General features: G+C 48.5%; 1 protein-coding gene across 1 annotated transcript; it reads left to right on the plus strand.

Annotated features, from left to right (window-relative positions):
- Positions 1-63: 63 nt before the first annotated feature.
- On the plus strand, positions 64-15,708 carry SFT2D1 (SFT2 domain containing 1). Its single transcript, XM_065888856.1, has 8 exons — positions 64-184; positions 7,805-7,891; positions 8,470-8,552; positions 9,698-9,779; positions 10,721-10,756; positions 12,135-12,193; positions 13,696-13,725; positions 15,177-15,708. The coding sequence occupies exons 1-8, from the start codon at positions 122-124 to the stop codon at positions 15,214-15,216; spliced, it is 480 nt and encodes a 159-aa protein (XP_065744928.1). The 5' UTR covers positions 64-121; the 3' UTR covers positions 15,217-15,708.
- Positions 15,709-20,396: the final 4,688 nt, after the last annotated feature.

Here is a 20,396-nt window from a genome sequence, read left to right on the forward strand (position 1 = left end):
CCGCAAGGGCCGCGCCGACGCGCCGGAAGCGGGATACCCGGACTTCCGGTCGACCCCAAGAGTTTCCGGTTCCGGGTTTCTCGGCGGGCGAGAGGGGCCGTCGCGGCCCGGGAGCAGGGCCATGGAGAAGCTACGGCGAGTCCTGAGCGGCCAGGACGACGAGGAGCAGGACCTGACTGCACAGGTAGGGAGCCTGCCTCCGGCCTCTGGGGTGAACGTGTGTTGGGGCGGGGCCGCGGAGCGTGGGCAGCGGGCCGCTTCTACTTGCAGAGGTGATGCGGGAGGGCGCCACGGGCCTCCCGGGAAGAACTTGGGGCGCTTTCCAGGTTTCCATGTAGTCTACAGAAGCTCACTTTGAGACCCCCCCCTCCAGTTTGGCCTTGCGACTCTCAGGAACGTACTTCGCTGCACGTCTTCCTTTCCCAAATAACCCATTTGCCCCCACGCTGCTCTCCCCGAGCCTCCGCTTGGTTTTCTGCGCCTGGTGTGGACTTTGAACTCGGGCTGGCAGCGCAGTAGCTGTGCGGGTGCTCGTCCTGCCAGCTGCATAAGCTGAAATCTTAAAGCTTCGTTGCATCTGTTAGACCCTGGAATTAAGTGAGGTGTTGTGAGTGTATGTTTTTTGGAAGGAGGGAGACTGGAGGGAGAAAAGAAAAAAACACAGGTCATTGAGAAGTGAAATAATACTGAATTAAAAGTTGTCAGTTGAGCCCTCGTAAGCGGTTTTTTTAAAAAACAATCCTTGTCTGCGTACTTTACCCACGAGACTTGAAAAGGGTTACTTCCTTTAAAAGGAGGGATAAAAATAGTGCAGGAGGAACTGCTTTATAAGTATCTTTGTTATTTGCATGCAGACAAATTCTTGCCTGCCTGTCACAGAAGTGGAACATTTAAAATGAAACGGTATTACATAAGGACCTTTTGTTTGTCCCTTTTCTTGTCCTAACTTCCTTTCTTGTTATAAACAGCAGCTCTTGTGAACAGGATTCTGGACTAGTCTGTGAGGGTTCAGAGACTGAAAGCCAGGCATCTGCTCTAAGTGAACCCTAACCAGTTTGGCAAATCGTAATGGTAGTACAAGAACCTATAAATGGTAATATGAGAAACGTCCATTAGGCAGCAATGGCTTACCCAGCTCATTTATTTCTTTAATTTAATTTTAATTGTTTTATAAATTTATTTATTTTATTTTATTTTTGGCTGCGTGGGGTCTTTGCTGTGCACGGGCTTTCTCTAGTTGTGGCGAGCGGGGCTACTCCTCTTTGCAGTGTGAGGGCTTCTCATTGCGGTGGTTTCTCTTGATGAGGAGCATGGGCTCTAGGCGCGCGGGCTTCAGTAGTTGTGGCACGTGGGCTTAGTAGTTGTGGTGTGCGGGCTCAGTAGTTGTGGCTCACGGGTTCTAGCGCGCAGGCTCAGTAGCTGTGGCTCACGGGCTTAGTTGCTCCACAGCATGTGGGATCTTCCCAGACCAGGGATCGAACCTGTGTCCCCTGCATTGGCAGGCGGATTCTTAACGACTGTGCCACCAGGGAAGCCCCCAGCTCATTTATTAAACCACTGTTTTGTGCTTCACGTTATGCTCTAGGTCTGTGCTGTACAAACAGTAGCCCTAGCGACATGCGGCTGTTTAAGTTTAAGTTAAATAAAATTTAAAATTCCTTTCTCAGCCATACCAGCCACGTTTTACGTGCTGGGTGGGCAAGTAAGTTAGTGGCTGATGCATAGGACAGTACATGCTTGGGGCATTCCATTGCAGAAAGTCCTGTTAGACGGAGCTGCTCTAAACCTTGGGGGCGTGAAGGTGGTGGTGCCACTTCTCTTGAGCCCACTCTCTAGAGGGGAGAAAAATTATGTAGGGAAGTCATTGACCAAAGATTGGAGTGATTGACTGGAATGGACAAGTGCATTGAGTTCAGAGGAGGTGATCATTTATTCATTCAACAAATATTTTGGTGCCTGCATATGTTTGGCTCTGTTCAAGATGCTGGTGTTATAACGGTGACTAAAACAAAGGCCTCCCCTACATGGAACTTACATTTTAATTGGGGAAAACAGTTAATAAACAAGTAAATATAAAAATATGTCAGCCAGTGATAATAAGTGCCATGGAAGAAGGTAAAGTGGGTGGATGAGGTTGGGATCATCTTGTTGTGTTGGATGGTCTGTTAGGGTGACATTACAGCATAGATCTGAAGAGCACTGGGATATCTGGGTAACCCGTACAAGTAAATATCTCCCAACTCATGCAAATACAGATCCTGAGAACAGGCTCAGCACGTTCAAGGCCCGTAGAGAGGCCACAGGGTGTCTGGAGCCAAGGGCCAGGGAAGCGGGAAGGTGGGAGGTGGGCTCCAGGTCAGGTGGGGTCTCGCAGGACACCGTAAGGACTTCAGCCTTTACTCTGAGCGTGCCGAGGAGCCGTTGGGTTTTGAGCAGAGCGGGCATGTGACTGCCTTGGATTTTAAAGGGTCGCCCTGGCTGGTCTGAGGAGAACAGACTGCAGGGGCAAGAGTGGCAGCTGGAGCCTGGTCAGAGGACTAGGGTAGTGGTCCTGGGAGGAGACCTGGGTCAGGGAGGTGGGAGTGACGGTGGCTTAAAGTGAGAGTGGCCAGGCTCTGTAAATGGTCCGAGTGCAGAGCTGACGGGTTGGGTGTGAGTGCTGCTGGACGGGCCCGGGTGCCTCTGGTTTTGACCTGAGCCGCTGGAGAGATGGAGTCGCCCTTGACTGGGACATGGAAGGCGCACGTTGGGGGGTCATCTGGATGTTGAGTGAGATGCCAGCTAGCATCTGAGTGCAGATTCTAGAGCTCCTGGGAGGAAATACTTGAGATAACCAAGGGATTGTAGGTAAGTAGAAAAGGGAGGAGGCCCAGGGTTTGACCTCTGGAGCTTTCAGAGAGGAGCTCAGGAGACTGGGAACCTGGAGAGGGCCAGGTCCTGGCAGAGAGGAGCTCAGGAGACTGGGAACCTGGAGAGGGCCAGGTCCTGGTAGAGAGGAGCTCAGGAGACTGGGAACCTGGAGAGGGCCAGGTCCTGGCAGAGAGGAGCTCAGGAGACTGGGAACCTGGAGAGGGCCAGGTCCTGGCAGAGAGGAGCTCAGGAGACTGGGAACCTGGAGAGGGCCAGGTCCTGGCAGAGAGGAGCTCAGCAGCTCAAGCAGAGCCACAAATGAAGGGCTAATTCAGCCGCAGATCACTTCCTGCGCTGTAACCAGCCCGGGGCTAAAACCAGGGACGGGCGGTGATCCGGGTCTAAAACCAGGGACGGGCCGTGATCTGGGGTCTGATGGGGCAGCGGAGGCCTGGGGTCAGGCAGTCTCATGGACTCTGAGGTCGGGGGAGGAGGGCGATTGGGAGGGCCGAGGGGGACGAGTCACGAGGAGCGTGTCCCCTGTTGGACAGGGAGCTCTCCTAAGGGCCTCAGACAAAGAGCCTCGGGGCTGGGGGTGCAGGGAGGTGAAAGGCCAGGACCAGCCGCTGTCCTTGCCTGCAGCTCCTCTCAGGGGCTGTGGGCCCGGCAGCTTCCCCCCCACCCCCGCCCCCGTGCCTTTTTTTTTTTTTTGCGGTAGGCGGGCCTCTCACTGCTGTGGGGCTCCGGGCGCGCAGGCTCAGCGGCCATGGCTCACGGGCCCGGCTGCTCTGGGGCACGTGGGATCTTCCCGGACCGGGGCACGAACCCGTGTCCCCTGCATCGGCAGGCGGACTCCCAACCACTGCGCCACCAGGGAAGGCTCCCCCCCAACCCACACCTTTTAACCAAGAGCCAGGCCCTCACCCCGCATTTAGCACCCAGGAGCACCCAGTAGGTATTTGTTGAGTGAATCAGTGAATGACTGAGCAGAGGCTGGAGGGTGAAGTCAGGCTTTTTGTCTGTTTGAGATGGAAGAGGCTTACGCGTGTTCACAGGTTGATGGAAGGGGGTCTCCGCAAGAATGTGGTTCACTGTTGTACACGGGGAGAAAAGCCAGCCGTGTCAGTTCCCTGGGACGTCAGAGGGCTTGTCTAAAGCAGGGCGGACACGTTGGCCTTTGCCCCTGTGCTGTGGTCTGGGGCCAGGAAGGGAGGGTGAGTGTTCCCAGGGTGAGCTTGGTGTTTGGCAACAGCAAGCGGTGCAGGGCATCCCCACGGGGCTTCCGTGTTCTGTGGGAAATAGAGGCAGTGTGTCTACTGACTGGGGAGGTGCCAGGGCAGGAACTGGAGGTTGAAATGGAGGTGGGTTGGCAGGGTCAGGGGGTGACAGTGAGAAGGCAGGTCAACTTAAACAGCAGTGCACTTGGGACGCCTGGCAGGCAGTGCCCAGGGCCCCCTGAAGTTGGCGATGCCCTGATTAGGATGCCACGTCCTGCCGTGTGACTCCACCCAGAGGAAGAGGAAGGAGGGCTTGAGTCATGCCAGGGTTTTGCTGGTGGATAGAGCAGAAAGGGAACTTGCGCTTTTGTATTGAAGTAAAGGAGGGGATAAAGGGGCCCGAGAGGCTGCGAAGCATCCAGGCAGGAGCCCTTGAATCAGTGCCCTGGGGAGGATGTCGCAGCTGGAGAGCAGTGTGGCCTGGACTTGGAGTGATTTCGGGGAGTGCGAGTCCCAGTGTCTCTGAGTGGAGGGGAGAGCAGAGGCTGTCAGAGAGGAGAGAGTGAGGAACAGAAAGGCTGCGCTGTCAACGTGCATGTAGAAAGCACCCGAGACTCTGCTAGGATCTGGGGCAGGACCTGTGGTCGGGGCTGCTGAGTGAGAGGGGGTGCCTGGGAGAGCGGTGGGTGACGGCGATGAGGAGCCTCTGAGTAGGGGAGGGGACCCCTGGGGAGGTGGGTCAGGACCGCACTGGAGGGGCCGTGGGTGCCTGCTTCTGTGCTCGCTGTCCTCTCGTCTTTATCTCATCGTCCACCACTGTCTCTGGAGGAGCAGTTCTAGGAATTCCATGTACGCGGTGGTTCCCTTTATTCGAGTGGTGGTGGCCCGGGAGCCAGGCCCAGGTGCCCACGCTGTTCCCTTGTGATGGTGTCCTTCTCCTCCCGGCTTCTCCATCCCCTAGGAAGGCAGCTCGTATCTGTGCCATGGGTTCATTCATTCACCTGTAATGTTGGTGCTGCGGTGAAGACATTTTCCTCCATTGTTTCCAACTTTTTTTTTTTTAATAAGTTCTGGCTCCAGGTGAGGTTGACTTATTGCAGCAGGAAGAGGGCACCGGCGAATGGGAGAGTCGCTCCTGCTCTCACGAGGTTTATTCTTGGCTTCCTCTTCCTTTGATAACAAATAAGTAAAATAACTGGTGGCCACTTCAATGTGTGTTTCTTTGCTAAGACTAAATTTACAAGATCAGAATAGTTGCTGGTTTTGGTGGGCTCCTTCCTGATCCCGTTGGACAAGCACGTCACACCTACAAGCTCATGCTAACGCGGGTCTGCGGGGTCAGGGCTCCCTCCGTCTCCCTCATGGACAGGGCAGTGCCTGGTTTTCTTGCACGGTGGGCACTATCATTTTCCTAGTTGGGAGTTAGGGAATCTGTGACTTGTTTCTGTATCCTGGGCAATCTGAAGGGCTTGCGACAGGTCATTTGCTTGTGGATCAAATATTCCAAATTTACAAATGGAAAGAATTTGTTACATGTTTCGATTTAAAGATCACTTGGCTGATGGTAATGACAGGAAAAATATCTACTGTTTATACAAATGACTGCTTAATACTGAGTTGCACTTAAGAACAATGGGGTGATTGAAACTTGTAAAGGAAGTAAAAACAGATGCTTCTTCCACTCTCATTAAGTCCTCAGTCATCGTGTATTCGCACTGACCACTTAGAAACCCTGCTTACTTAGGGTACCGTTTCTCCTTTTTTACAAACCAGTAGATTCCCTGTGCGATATGCAGTCTTCAGGCTTTATTCTGTTCTATGTGTATTCTACCTGATCAGATACAAATGAAATTTAGATGTTTTTATAGGCAGGTTCATTCTTTGTTTAAAAGACAGTGATCAGTTTTAGTATCAACAGATGACATTGCTGGAAACAAGAATGTCTGTGGATTAAATCAGATTTTAAAAAATATTTAAAATGTGTTCAAAAATGATGGATGTTACATTGACAGAATCTTTAGTTGTTTTTATCTGCTTTTCATGCTGCATAAGGATTCACAGATCAGTCTATTGAGGTAAGGAATTTTGAGCTTTTGCATATAAAACTTGGTATTTTTGCATCATTATTCTTGAAAATACATTATAAGCATGTGGTCTTTTAAGTATATGATAATGCAAGTTAATAATAATTTGGGAATATAAATCCTTATTGTATATTTCTAGTTTCTTGAAACATCTGTTGTTGATACTTTTTCAGCCTTGTTGGGAAAATGAGTTTTAATGGTGTACTTAGTAATGTAAATGTGTGCTTACCATTTGCAACAATGTAGATGGACCTAGAGAGTATTAAGCTTATGAAGAGAAAGACAAACACTGTATGTTACTGCTTATATGTGGAATCTAAAAAATAAAACAAATGTGTATAACAGAACAGAAGCAGACTCACAGGTATAGAGAACAAACTAGTGGTTACCAGTGGGGAGAGAAGGGGGAGGGGCCGTATAGGAGGAGGGGATTAAGAGATACAAACTGGTGTGTATAGAATAGCAAAGCAGCTGAGATGTACAGCACAAGGATATCCCCGTTATTTTGTAGTAACCTTAAAGGGAATATAATTTATAAAAATATTGAATCACTGTGCTGTACAGCTGAAACGAATGTAATATTTAAATAATATAATAATATTGTTAGTACTTCAGTTCCACTGTACTTCAGTGGAAGGAAATGTGTGCTTAATCATTTCTGTGTGACGTGTGTGGAGTGCGGCCCCGTATAATCTGGTTGGAGTCCATGTGACATGCGGGGATGTCGTCCCCCTGCAGTTAATTCGCATGCGTTCCAAAGTGCGTTTCTAATAATGGTTGTGAGGACGCCAGGGCTTCCGTGACTTGTAGCTGAGGTTGTCAGATGTGCCCCGTGGTAGACGCTGCGGGGGCTCCCCCGGTCCCAGTCACTGGGCGGACGTGCCCGCCGCCCTGCAGCTCACAGCTGTCCTCTTGTGCTCACGCTGTAGCTCCTGCAGCAGCCTGGGCCCTCTGCCCTCTGCCTGCAGCCAGCCACCAGCTGCTGGGAGGAGGGTTCCAGAAGGGCGGCCTGGCCTCAAGCGGCACAGACAGTGAGGTATGGTGTTCACTGAGCTCCAGCTGCAAGCAGGGCCTCACTCGTCCCTCCCCTTCTCTGGCCAGCTTCCCTCCCTTGCCTGAGGGCTCCCCCCCCCTCCGCCGCCCCCAGAGAGGTTCCGGCAGGACAGTCCCTGTGTCAGGCTCTGCGTGTAGGGACTTTGCCCAGATGCCCTCGGACATAGAGATGTTGAGAGAAGGTGTGTGTCCATGAGTCCACCTCAACACCTGTCAACATTTTGCCCGTTTTGTTTCATCTTTCCCCTACTTTTCAATCAATGAGTATTTTATAAGGTATCTCATAGCTTACGTCATTTCATCCACATCAGTGCTTCTCCTGTCCCTAACAGGTGAGAGCTTTCTAAAACTGTATAACACAATAATGCTGTTATCTCACCTGGCAAAGTTAACAGTGACTCCTCAGGACCGTCTCATTCCCAGACCTGTTGATATTCCCCTTTACGGCCATGGAATTGTAATATTCTTAACACTACAATGTGCAAAGTAAAACAGATTCATTGTCTATATTAACATGAAGCTTTGCTTTAATGTAGTATAAAGCATCAGGTCAGCAAGTGATGATTTAAAAACACGTTCTAATTCCTCTTCTTTCCTCAGGTCCTGGACACCTCGTCCCTCAGTTTCAACACCAGGCTGAAATGGTTTGCCATATGCTTCGCCAGTGGCATCGTCTTCTCTATTCTTGTGCGTTAAGGCTGTATGTTGCTCCGTAATTTCTGTTTTGCGTGAGACTGATCATTCCATTTAGTCCCAACATGCAGTCCACTTTATCTGGACTGTTCTGATGGGACATATTTAGTCCCCTGAAATAAAGGGGTAGAGATCAATAAAAAGATGCAGAGATTAATATTTTGGGGGGTTTATGGATTGTTAAAATAATTTCATTTAAGAAAGATCAGTGTGTATTAGGAGAGTTGCAGTCAGTGATTTAGATGTGATTTAGATTTTTGACTTGCCATTTATAAAAAGAATACTTAAGTAGAGTGAGACTCAGATGTATAAAGTTAGTTATGTAATGGCTCATTTATATATACTTATATGCAAATAGGCAGAAGATTCAAATTAGCAAATAACATTGAAAATTAACTACTTTTTAAAAAACTATATAATTAGAGACTATATATTAACACATTTATACCTAAACTTTATAATATATATATATTCTATTATTACTGTTCTATTATTACTATAGTAGCACATTTATATTTTAACCTATTACAGTGGTAAAATTACTTTTAAATAACTATAATGTCTTAACTCAGGGAACTGGATTGCTGTGGCTTCCTGGTGGCATAAAGCTTTTTGCAGTGTTTTATACCCTTGGAAATATTGCTGCCTTAGCCAGGTATGTACAGAAGTTTGGCTTCTCAAAATATTTCATTTGCTATCATTATCAAAATTTTCTTTTCTAATAGGATATATTTCTGTAGATCTACACGTACTGTGAATTCAAAATTTACATTCATTCAATAGATACTTAGACTCCTGCTGTGTGCCAGCTGCCATCATAGAGTGTTCATGGTGAGAATAGCCAGCATTTGGAGGTACTTACTGTGTGCCAGGCCCTATCCTAAGTGTTCTGTGTCTGTCACCCCATTTGTGAGGTGGGCACTGTTATCACCCCATCTTATAGCAGGGTGTAGTAGCACGGGGCGGGGCGGGGGGTCACTCCCGGGGGGGGGTGCCTAGTGAGGTGACCAGGCCTGGTTCCCACCCGAGAGTCCTCCGGAGCCCTGGCTTGTAGCTGCCTCGGCGAGGGGACCGTCAGATGCCCAGCCGACCAGCGGCGGAAGCAGATCGGGGGTGGCAGTGCCGGGCCCAGGAGTTGGACAGGACCACACAGTGGCAATGACTCTGAGGACTGTGCACTGGGCGTTCAGGGAGTCCCCCCTGGGGGCCTCGGGTGCATCTCTGGGGGAGTTGATGTCTGTTAGCGTAGTTGTCACATTTACGAGCTCTCAGCTTTCAGAGGTGAGCTCCTGCCTCTTCAGGGACGTTCTGCATCAGAGGTGCTGCCCAGTGCAGGGGTGTGAGCCGTGGCCAAGCTCGGCCCGCTCTCCTGGGCTCGCCCCGATGCCCCTCCTCAGACCGCAGCCTGGAAGAGGCCTGAGGGCGCAGTTGCACACTTCTGCCCTTAGAAGCTTTACGCCGACAGTGCCTGAGGGGCTGTGCTCCCTGTTATGACGGGGAGCGTGCGGAGAGGTGAGGAAGCAGTGGCTGAATTGGCACCAACGGAGAGCAGGCTGCCTTGTCGGCCTGGACTGGCCTCAGCGGTCGCGCTCACCGGCGCTGTGAGTGATTTGTGAGAGGCGTTCCTGTGTCGCAGAAGACAGAAGGATTAACGCTTCCTTCTAATGTTAAGGAGAAATGCAACAGACTTAGTGAGATTTTCTAATTAAACTAACATAGGATTTCTTTTCTTAAAAGTACTTATTTTTACACAGCCGCGCAATAGCTCCCTCTCTCATTTCTTTTATTCGTTTCAAATAGTACATGCTTTTTAATGGGACCCGTGAAACAACTGAAGAAAATGTTTGAAACAACGAGATTGCTTGCAACGATTGTTATGCTTGTAAGTAAATAATGATACTTTTAAAAAACTTTTTTCGAGTTTTTCTTTTCTTTTTGCATTACTTTGGGAGGTACTAATGTTATAATTCTCTTGTGGAATATGACAGTCACATTCTTCAGGCTGTGTGTTTGAAGAGTTTGGATTATGTAGCATTACCTAAAATGATTGGCTGGGTGAATCCTGTTTTCTTTTGTGTATTCTGTGTAGCTCTGTGTATTGCACGTGAAAATGAGAGCTGCATGTATTTCATTTTCGGGCCCCATGGAGCACCTTAATGGACCCCTGTGTGTACTTTCTGGAGGGTGGGCCTGGAAGGCGGGTCACTTCTGGGTCCATATGAGGCTTCTCAGCGAGAGTTGGCTTAATTTTGGTGGCCTGTCACCTGGCCTTTGTCGCTCCCCCGTTGGACTGTTGCACAAATACCTAGGCCTCTGTCTCCACACCTGCCCCACTGCTTTCCCTGCCTCTCCTCGTCTCTCCCCTGCCTCCTCTGGGGGACATAGCTGTGGAATGACAGTGCAGTCTTTCTGTGTGAAATCATTATAACAGGTTCCTATGTAAAGCTAAGTAAAACAGAACTTACTGTGCAGGAGCGGTAGTACTGAGTCCTGTGGTGGCAGCTTGAATTAGTAAATGTTAGCGCAAGCATTCATAAATCCATAACAACAGCTGCTGTCACTCTCATTCATTCTTGAGACAGTCTCTCTGTTGGCTTAGTCAACAGGTGATTTATTATGTGCTTTCAGTTTGCCAAGGAATATTGCAGCAGTCACAGACTTTAAAATAATACTCAGGGAATATATAAGGACAACTAGAGTAAGCGGTCTCATTAATTTTGTTCTCTAGTGTGTTGTCATGCAGATGAATGCAGAATAGTGTATGCATTTTTGTTAAGCTTTGGAAAAGGCTCAAATTGACAATTTTTCTTTCCTTTCCTGTAGTTGTGTTTCATACTTACCCTGTGCGCTGCTCTTTGGGTAAGTTACCTCAACCATATCTGTTTTCTACTAACTGGCCCCTCACCAGGTAGACTGTCATCGCACCATCATCTCCAAGGAGCTCAAAGTCTGGTTTCTTAAAACCCACCAAAGACTGGGTGTCCCTAAAACCTAGTTAGTGGCTAGGCTTGCAGTGGATTCTGCCACCTAAAACAGACAGAAGTGAGCTCGTGCTTGCGTCCAGGTCAGACTGGCCCCTCTCTCAGGCCCAGGGCCGTGAGAGGCCCTCGCTGAGGGTCTGCGTGCTCTGTCTGCTGTGCTGATAGCCTCGCTGAGCTGTGGCTCTAGGGTGGGGAGGGTATCGTGAGCATCAGGGTGTCCACACAGTGAGGAGAAAGGGCCGGAAAACAAGCCCAAACAGATTAACACGGAGGGACAAGAGGACTTAAATTATTCTTGCACCACTTACGGATGAGTTGAACGGCTCCTCATTAGCCTTCAGAGAAGTTACTTTATTACAATTCAGTTTACTCGTCGATGCTCCTGATTCTTCATTACATTTGCTTATTGTTCCTTATCTACCTCCAAAGGGGTCTGAGGAGGTTCTTGAGCTCCCAAGAACACAGCGCACTTTAAAGAAGATGGGGTGGCGTACGACACACTGCAGAAACGTTCATCAAAAATGTTCTGCTTTTAATTTTGATGATTTAAGGACCGGACTTTAGTTATGCAAGAATGCACTTAATACCTCATTTCCCAGTGATAACTTAAAAGAATTTTCGTAAACAATCTTCGCATTTCCCTATGGAAAATTGATTTCTGGTTTGGAAAGGTCCAGCAGTCTGATTATAAGCAGTAGATTAAAAATAAGTGAAAAAGTAAATAAATAAAAATTTAAAAGAAAGATGGACAAGAAATTCTAAAAATAGATCATTTTAAAACAACTGTGGAAACTTTATCTTACATTATTCCAGAAGATCACAATAAAATACAGTTTTAGTTCAAAAAATAACTCAAGAAAATGAACAAGTGTGAATGAGAAAGATACGTAAATTCCACATAGGATACAGATCTAATAACCAAGTGGGTATTTTAGAAAGGTTAACCTTGACTTAAAGGACCTAACATGAGAGAGATTTAATATTTTCGGCCTATGCACATTTATTTCATTAATGTTTAATGCCATATACTTAGCAGCATTTGAATAAATGGAATCAGAGGATTCTAGAAAGAAGATACAATTTATGGATATGTAATTCTCAGATCTCCTGAATCTTAAATTTGTCATACTAGGATTTAATGAAATAAGTTGGAGCTATCGTTTATATTTTTGAAGGGGGGGAACTGAACTTGCTTGTGAAAAGTACTTTTTAAAAAAATGTTTAACTCATTATTTCTTTGTCTTTGCTGTTGTCAGTGGCATAAGAAGGGGCTGGCCTTATTATTCTGCATATTGCAGTTCTTGTCAATGACCTGGTAAGTCTTACACTAAATAGAAAGTTAAAATTTCCTAAGCAGTGCCACGCGTTTTGTTCCGAGCCTGTAAGCCTAGGAAGGTCATTGGCATTTTACCGGGTCAGGTAAGCCTGTGCCTTGGAGGGGAAGGGCCTCCTGAGAGGTCAGGTGCCTGAGGTCTGCAGTGTGTCCTGGGGGGCCTAAATGTGGGAGAGCTGAGGAGAGTTGGGGGCTGTGCTTGCCCAGGCACACAGGGCTGCATTCACTTCTTCTCTAATGTGTGAAAGAGAAATGCTAGGTGGTGCCACACGAGCCCTGAAGTCAGGCCGAGTCACAGGAAGAGCCCGAGGGCACGGCGGGGAACCGCTCCCTCTGCCTGGTATTGCTGAGCACCTGCCGACTGAGTTCGTTGTGGTGCCGACTCCTCAGCGAGGCTGCTCTGCCCTTGCCTCTCCCTGAGGTGGCCTCCCCTCCGAGTGTTCAGTCACGCCGTCCTTCCTGATCGCTCCCTCCCCAGGCCACGTTCAGGTCCTGGGCTGACGGCCCGGCGAATACGATTGAGTTGAATGTGCCCTCCTTGCACGCTCCCACGTCAGGCCAGAAAGGTGTTCTTCACGTACAAAATATTTCTACGAGTGTTTTTCCTTTTTCTTTAGAGCTCAGTCTTGTTTGCTTCCTTGCAATCATCAGTAAACCCCTTCCTGACTTGGCTGTTTTAAATTTCTCCTTTTTGATATCACCCAATCTGAGATCAGTGTTTTTTGTTTTTTGTTTTTTTGCGGTACGCGAGCCTCTCACTGTCGTGGCCTCTCCCGTTGTGGAGCAGAGGCTCCGGACACGCAGGTTCAGCGGCCATGGCTCACGGGCCCAGCTGCTCCGCGGCACGTGGGATCTTCCCGGACCGGGGCACGAACCCGTGTCCCCTGCCTCGGCAGGCGGACTCTGAACCGCTGCGCCACCAGGGAAGCCCCAGTCTTTGTTTTGAGGCTGTTTCTACCTTTCCGCTGATGGAATGTCAACAGATGTTAAATGCAGTTCTCTACGTGTTACAAAAGAACCTTATGATGTTTTACTCTTTTTCAGTGAAATGTGGGAAAATTTAAATCTGTTATTTTCTATTAATATGTTGCTTTTTGTTGTTAATCTGTACTTAATGATTGCCGTATCCCTGAAGGAGAATGCAGTTTATTCTGTATTTTATAGTTTTTATTTTAAAAAAATAACTCGAAAGGGGTAATACAGCAGGCTTTTTATTACAGCAGGCTTCAGCAGGCATCAGAATCAGAGTTTTTTAAAAGCACGTTGCTTACTGAGATGCAGTTTCTCATTCAGGAGGTGGGGGGGTGGCAGGAATCTGCGTTTTTAACAAGTTCCCCGGTGATGCTGTATGCCGTCAGGGGTCATACTTTGAGAATCACTGTGCACTAGTCTCCTGCTTCATTTTTCATAGTGTTAGAATATGGCCATTTGGCAAAAAGGAAAACATCTCATTTAGTTTCAACGTTCTTGAATTTTTCTTGCAGGTATAGTCTGTCATACATCCCGTATGCAAGGTGAGCTTGTTTCAATTCTGTCTTGTTTCTGCTCCTCTAATTCTCTTTACACAGATACGTGAATTTTAATAATTTTCATATTAAAATGTGATTTAAAAGGCTGGTTTTGGTTGACTTTGTTCCCAGAAGGAAATTATTTTTTAAATGAGTGGGATAGAAACTTGCCATATGAAGTAAAAAACATGTTGAACAGATGTAACAGGTAGGCTGGGAATGTACTTCTGATTTACCACCTGAACGTTTGCAGTTAGTGAATTTTGGCAAGAGATTCTAGATCCTTCCGCGACTGCAAGTGTTCAGTAAATAGGATATGGAGACTTCAGCAAAAATAAATTCTACTTTAAAAAAAAAGAAAGTTAATGAAAAAATGAATCTGATATAGAAATGTTTGTTTTAAGCCAGTAGAAACATATTTATTCTGTGTGTCAAGAGGTAATTGCCCTTTGTATATCAAGAGGTAATTGCTGTTTTCTTGTATCTATTCAGAGAAAGGTTCTAATTTAATTATGGAGGAAAAAACCAATACTTACTTGCAGTCTTCAGTCTGACCGGTTTGGAGGAATATTCAGTTCAGGCACAGCTTTGTTTCTTCGTGAAACTTGGAACATAGGTTGCATATGAAAAACAGCAGAATTGTGTGCCTGATATAACAGTGAAGGAAACTGATAGCAGTTCTATTTTTATTCAGTTTCAAATGGATGATTCTTTTTGATGAACACTTAAAAGGAGAAAAAGCAAAGCAGGGTCAACTAAAGGAGAGCAGGCTTAGAACAGGAGCGCAGAGGTAACTTGCCAGTCAGTCCTCAGGACCTTGGCTGGGAGAGCTCTTGCTGTTTCTCAACAAGGGGAAAAGGTGCCCCAAATGATGTCCACTGCAGTAGGGCTGGAGCTCACAGCCAGGGCAGGGTGTCTGGGCAGTGACCACCCTCCCCAGAAGTGTCGGACCCTGCCCTTGAGAGCAGCATACAGTCTGTCCGTACATCTCCAGTCTGTTGGTGCTCGCCTTAACAGTCCGTATTCACATAACAACAGTTCAAACTAACTGTTGTGAAGAGAAATGTGAAAGGCGAATGAGGTTTTTCACATGAATTTTTTTGGAATTCTTAGGGACATAGTTATAAATGTTCTGCTTTTTAAAATCCAGTTCGCTGTTTCTTTTTAAAAATAACTTTTGTTGTTTTGGGTATTTACATTTATTTCTTCTTAGCATATGTGTTGTTTAAGATTTCGAAACAAATACCATTTTAGCAACTAAGAAATTATTTCCATGTCTCAGTTCTTGATTTCAAGTGATATTCAACAAAGTTTTAACTATGGAAAAGTACTGGGGGTTCCACTGAGTTCTGATGGGAAAAGGTGATCGTGTGTTTGTCTCTCGGCAGGAATCTTTTTGCAAGTTCACTCTGGAGGCAGATTATTATATTGTTTTTCCTCTTTTGTTTTTTCACCAGGGATGCGGTAATTAAATGCTGTTCTTCTTTGCTGAGTTAAAAATCAGAAACTCTTTGAAAAGGCCATTTGAAAGCTGATGTTCTGTTTTTGGTGAAGTATACTTTTCCTGATACAGTAATCACTCCAAAAAAACAACTGCACTGACCATTTACGACCATTTTGTATACTGATAAAAACTGCATGCTAATTAAAGTGTTAAATGCTTGTGATGTTAAATTCATTTTGTGTCATTAAGATGCTCTTCCAGAGATAAGGAGATTTTAATCATTGCCACTTGTAAATGATTTTTAGCCAGTTTTTTAATCTTTTCTAAACAGCATCTGAGATGTGTATATTTAAGGGTAAACCTATGCTGCAAGATATATTCAGCTTTTTTGGTGGTTTTAAAATGTCTACATTTTAAAAATATCTTTTTAAAATAAAAACTTTAAATGTGAAAATTTTTATAAGCTAAAAATTGCTAATTATATGTAATAAAAATAATATATAAATCTTTATAATTTTGAAATAAACCCACACTTGGGAAAAACATTTTCTTGATCAAATTTATGTTTTAAGTGGGTGGTACATTGATTCAGTTGAATAAAATTTAGTTTGGACACTTATGCAATCTTTCTGCAGAAAAACGAGTAAGATACAATCTCTGTCCTCATAATGGGGCTGAGCACAAATCTGTGAAGGATGAGAGGGCCGAGTAACAGTGAGAGCATTTATTCATCAGTGTGCTGTTCAGGGTGCGAGCCCAAACACAGAGCCGGCCAGGATGGCCGCCCGAGGAGGCAGGCGGGTCGGAGCAGAGGAGCGAGGAGGGCTGACCGGCCAGGTTGGGTCGGGGAAGCCTGCCGAGAGGAAGGAGCCGGGCCGCCGAGGAGGGAGAGCCTGCGTGGCCTGCGCCAGCTCGTCTGCAGGGAACTGGCCCGGGGCCCGGTGCCGGCACCACACCTCCCTGGGCAGAGGGAAGGCGGCCTCGGTGAGGAGAGCGGGGGAGGACGAGGATGGGCTCCCGGGAGGGTGTGGGAGAAGGACTTGCTGAGTGGGTGAGGGGTCTGCTGGGGACCAGCACGAGGGCTGGGCTGGTGAGCAGAGAGCAGACACACCCCGTCCTGGACGGGGTCCTCGTCTCCAGTCGAGCCCACGGTTGGAGTCATGCTTTAGAGCCACGTGTCCGCAGAGCCGACTGGAAGCCCGTTGCTGTGTGGGTGCAGAGGATCCCGGGACGGTACAGAGCAGCTTCGGGTGAAGACGTGCTCCGTGGAGGTGGGGCGTGGCCTCGGGACGGGGGGGGGGGGGGGGGGGGGGGCCGGGGGGAGGGTCACTGTGTCCGCTGCGATGGTGCGGGAGGGAGGGACAGAGCCCTGAGACAGCCGGGCTGCGGCCCCTCGGAGTTCTCCGGCTTCAGGGGGACCCTCTGTCCAGCCAGGCGGCAGCAGCGCAGATGCTCCTGGCGTCCCCCCCGTAGCTGCTCCGTGTCCCCCTACAGGGGGTGGGGGGACAGTTCAGTGAGCTTCAGAGCCTGTTGGCATGAGTGGGACACGGTGCACGTGTGACCCCTGCAGGAAGGGACGGTGTCCGAGGTCTGCCTGCGCCGCGCTGGGCCCTGCCTTGCGTGGAAGTGCAGACCAGTCTCTCGTTACTTGCAGAATTCCTCGTCAGACTACTTCCAGCAGCCCTTCGGCAGGGCGGTCCCCCTTGGGAGGGGGCCTGTTGTGGTCGGAGGTCCGATCCACAGCAGGATCAGCCCCAGAGCGGCCCTCACCTCCGGGTCACCGCTGGCCCTGCGGCCAGCCGGCAGCGCGCACGGAGAGCACGGCGGCCCGGGCACCTGCCTGCGCCTCCCTCTTGGCCTCCCCGAGAGCAATTCGTGCTGCTGCGGTCCCCTGGCTGGTCCCTGGGGAGGCTCCCCTCGTCCCCGCACGTATGCAAACCTTAGAGTTCCTGTGTCCCATCGCTTTTGCCAGCTCCTCAAAGGCACTCCTCCCTGAAGTTACAATCTACCGTAACCCCTGAGGGGCCTCCGCTTGAGGCCGCGGCAGCCGTCAGGAGGGGAAGCGGGGCTCGGTGACCTTCACCAAGACTGCCCGCAGCTTGGCCACCCTTGGGAGGACAGCGTGTCTCGGGCGTGGGGTGGCCCTCGCACGTCTGGCTATTCGAGCTTGGACAAGGTGCTTACCTCTGTCAGCTTCCATTTCCTCATCTCAAGAAAATGTCTAAACATGGGGTTCTACCGGTGTTTGCCCGGCAGGACGGCTGGGAGGAATAAAGGAGTGAGCAGTGCCTAGCAGCAGCCTTCTGTAGACAGACGATTAAAAGAGCCTGCGGGCATCTGTTGGAAAGGCTGCTTTACACTCATCTCTGCGAACCTTTGGGACACAGTGCATTGTACCCGAGAGGCCCCAGAGTGACCCTCAGGACTGCCCAGCCCCACAGGCCCGAGGGCGTCAGGATCGCCATGTAGGAGCTTCCGCGGGAAGCGGGGCCAAGGGTGTTCTGCTGGAAATGGCAGCGATGACAGGGCTTTGGGGCGGCCTCTCAGGTCCTGGGGCGTCAGTGGCTGGCGTCCAGTCAGGAACTGGGCTGGGAGATGACGGGCCCCGTGTGGCGGTGTCCACAGAGGACCCGTGGGGGTCTGGGAGAAGGACCCGCACCGGAGTCAGGGTGGAGCAGGGCGAAGAGACAGCAGCTCCTGTTTGCAGATCCTTCATCTTCTCTCTCCCCGACTCGTGTAACCCGGGAAGATGGGGACTTCGCTCTGTTCTTCTCTTCCAGTGGTAATTAAGCCATCTCTTGACATATGAACTAGCTGTGAAAACATCTGCAAGGTCATTTAAAATCACGGTCTGCTTCTACAAAGCCGCTTTAAGGCTGTCGTTGCACCTGCAGTGCTGGATTGGGGGTACGGGACACGCAGGGGAGTCGCGGCCCACGTGGGACTCTCTGCGTTAAAGAGCGCCGTCCTCAGTGGCCTTCTCGCCATCCTTAATGTAGGCACTTTTCTTTCAAGTGAATTATTTAAGGAACAGCTTACAGCGAGATGCTTTTGTGGGGTGAGGAAGCACATCACGCCACCTACCTCTCGTGGAGACGTGTATTTAACGTGTCATGGGGTGCGTGGAGGTGAGCAGGGGCGCAGTCACACAGAAGGGTTCCGCCCTGAGAAAGCACGCTCACCTGCGGGTAATGTGGGCGGCGAGGCCCCAGCGAGGCACACCTGCCCAGGTGACGGCAGCAGTGCCTCCACAGGGCCGCTCGGACCACTGCTTTTCTGTCCTCCAGCCCCATTTCTTTCACTCCACCAGGACTGCAGCCACCTAACTCCATTTCTCCATTCCCGGAAGCACCTGCTGGCCTGGGGTTTCCAAGAAAGCGCTCACCTGCACACACGTCCCAAGCACAGGATAAATGAGACTTACAGCTGCTGCTTCTCCTTGCCCTGTGGGAAGACTCTAAGTACATTTCATACAGCTAAAAGCCTGAGCTTTGCAAGAAAAAGGGGTAATATAAACTGAAGGCGTATCATTTTTAATAGTACAGCTTGTGACTTTTCTTCCTGTATGATCTCATGTTTTTACTTGCTTCCCTTTTTTTCCAGGTTGTTACAAGAAGGAACCAAGTATTAAGTGTTGCTTTCAAAGAGGAGGACATGATGATGGTGATGGTTGGCGACATCAGAGAGGTGTTCCTTGTGCCGCCTGGCAGGCAGTGTAGCAGTTCTCAGTGTGGCCCAGGCCACCGACATGCCTGGGCGTCCCGGAGACCCTTTCAGGGTCCACTTTGGTAATTACCCCGACACTGCACTGTTCACTCTACCGTGAGTGCACAGCGGAGTCACGAGGCTGTGGGCGTGCGATCGCACAGGGATGGAGCACAGAGCCCGCCACTCATCTCTGACTTGTTTTAGAAAATATTATTTTCATTAAATGTATTAGTAAACATTTTTTTTAAAGTCTCGGTTTAAATTCTTTTTTTTTTTTAAATCCTTAAGCCAACTATTTTTTTTATCATTATTTTTGGCTGTGTTGGGTCTTCGTTGCTGCGCGTGGGCTTTCTCTAGTTGTGGCGAGCGGGGGCTACTCTTTGCTGCGGTGCGTGGGCTTCTCACTGCAGTGGCTTCTCTTGTTGCGGAGCATGGGCTCCAGGCGTGCGGGCTTCTGCAGTTGTGGCTCGTGGGCTCTAGAGCGCAGGCTCAGTCGTTGTGGCTCGCGGGCTTAGTTGCTCCGCGGCATGTGCGATCTTCCCGGACCACCACTCGAACCCGTGTCCCCTTCATTGGCAGGCGGATTCTCAACCACTGCGCCACCAGGGAAGCCCCTCGGTTTAAACTCTTAACAAGGTTAACATCAGTAGATAGAGGCCACAGAACAGAAGCCCTTTGGGTCCTGAGAGTGTAAAGGGGTCTTGAGACCCACTGGCGCTGAGTGGTGAGCGTGCTTTGGGCTCTCCCTCCCTGGACGGGTATTGCCCCCACCATGCTCTGGGGCTATTTGGGTAAACCTTAGTTTCTTCATCTGTAAAATGCAAGTGTTACTGCTTCTTCTCTCATAAGACTCTCAAGAGGTTTCAGTGCAGTAATCTCGGTAAAGCGGATTATTATCTTAATGATGGGAAAAAAGAAAGACTAAAGCAAATAATATCTGAACAATTTCCTAAATGTTTTCTGCTCGCGAAGGCTTTCACAGTAACAGACCAGTGTCACAAGGAAAAATGGAGGTGTTTTCCAGTTATTGGCCAAATTCTCTATGTCTCAGGAATAAAATAGGATTTTTAAAACTAGAATGAGCTTTCCACGTTTTAAAATTCAGATTTAGTTTTAGTTCTAGATGTTGGATCTAGAACATTTACTTCTCACTCTATTATAAAGTAAAATGCTTTGAATCAAAATATAGAAATGGAAAGAGGGTGTAACTGGAAAAATGAGATTGATTTATTTTCCTTTTTGAAATTTTTCTGAACGTTGAAGTATATGCCTTAGTAAAACCAAGAACCTAAAACGTTAATGAGGAAAATGAAACATTTCTTGAAATAATGGCTAATTTCCTGGTATTATGGTGCGATCACTGGCTGTAATTTAATCAACTGGTAACTCTGGTGATGACCAGTTGATCACACATGTCTGTGTGATAAAGAGCACACGTCCGTTTTGGATGTATCTCTGGGGTCCAGGTGTGAAGTGGGAGCATGTCTACAGCCATTATTTGCAGAGCGGGGTCATCATACCACAG

This window comes from Phocoena phocoena, chromosome 12 (assembly GCF_963924675.1).
Source record: "Phocoena phocoena chromosome 12, mPhoPho1.1, whole genome shotgun sequence".
Classification (NCBI taxonomy): domain Eukaryota; kingdom Metazoa; phylum Chordata; class Mammalia; order Artiodactyla; family Phocoenidae; genus Phocoena; species Phocoena phocoena.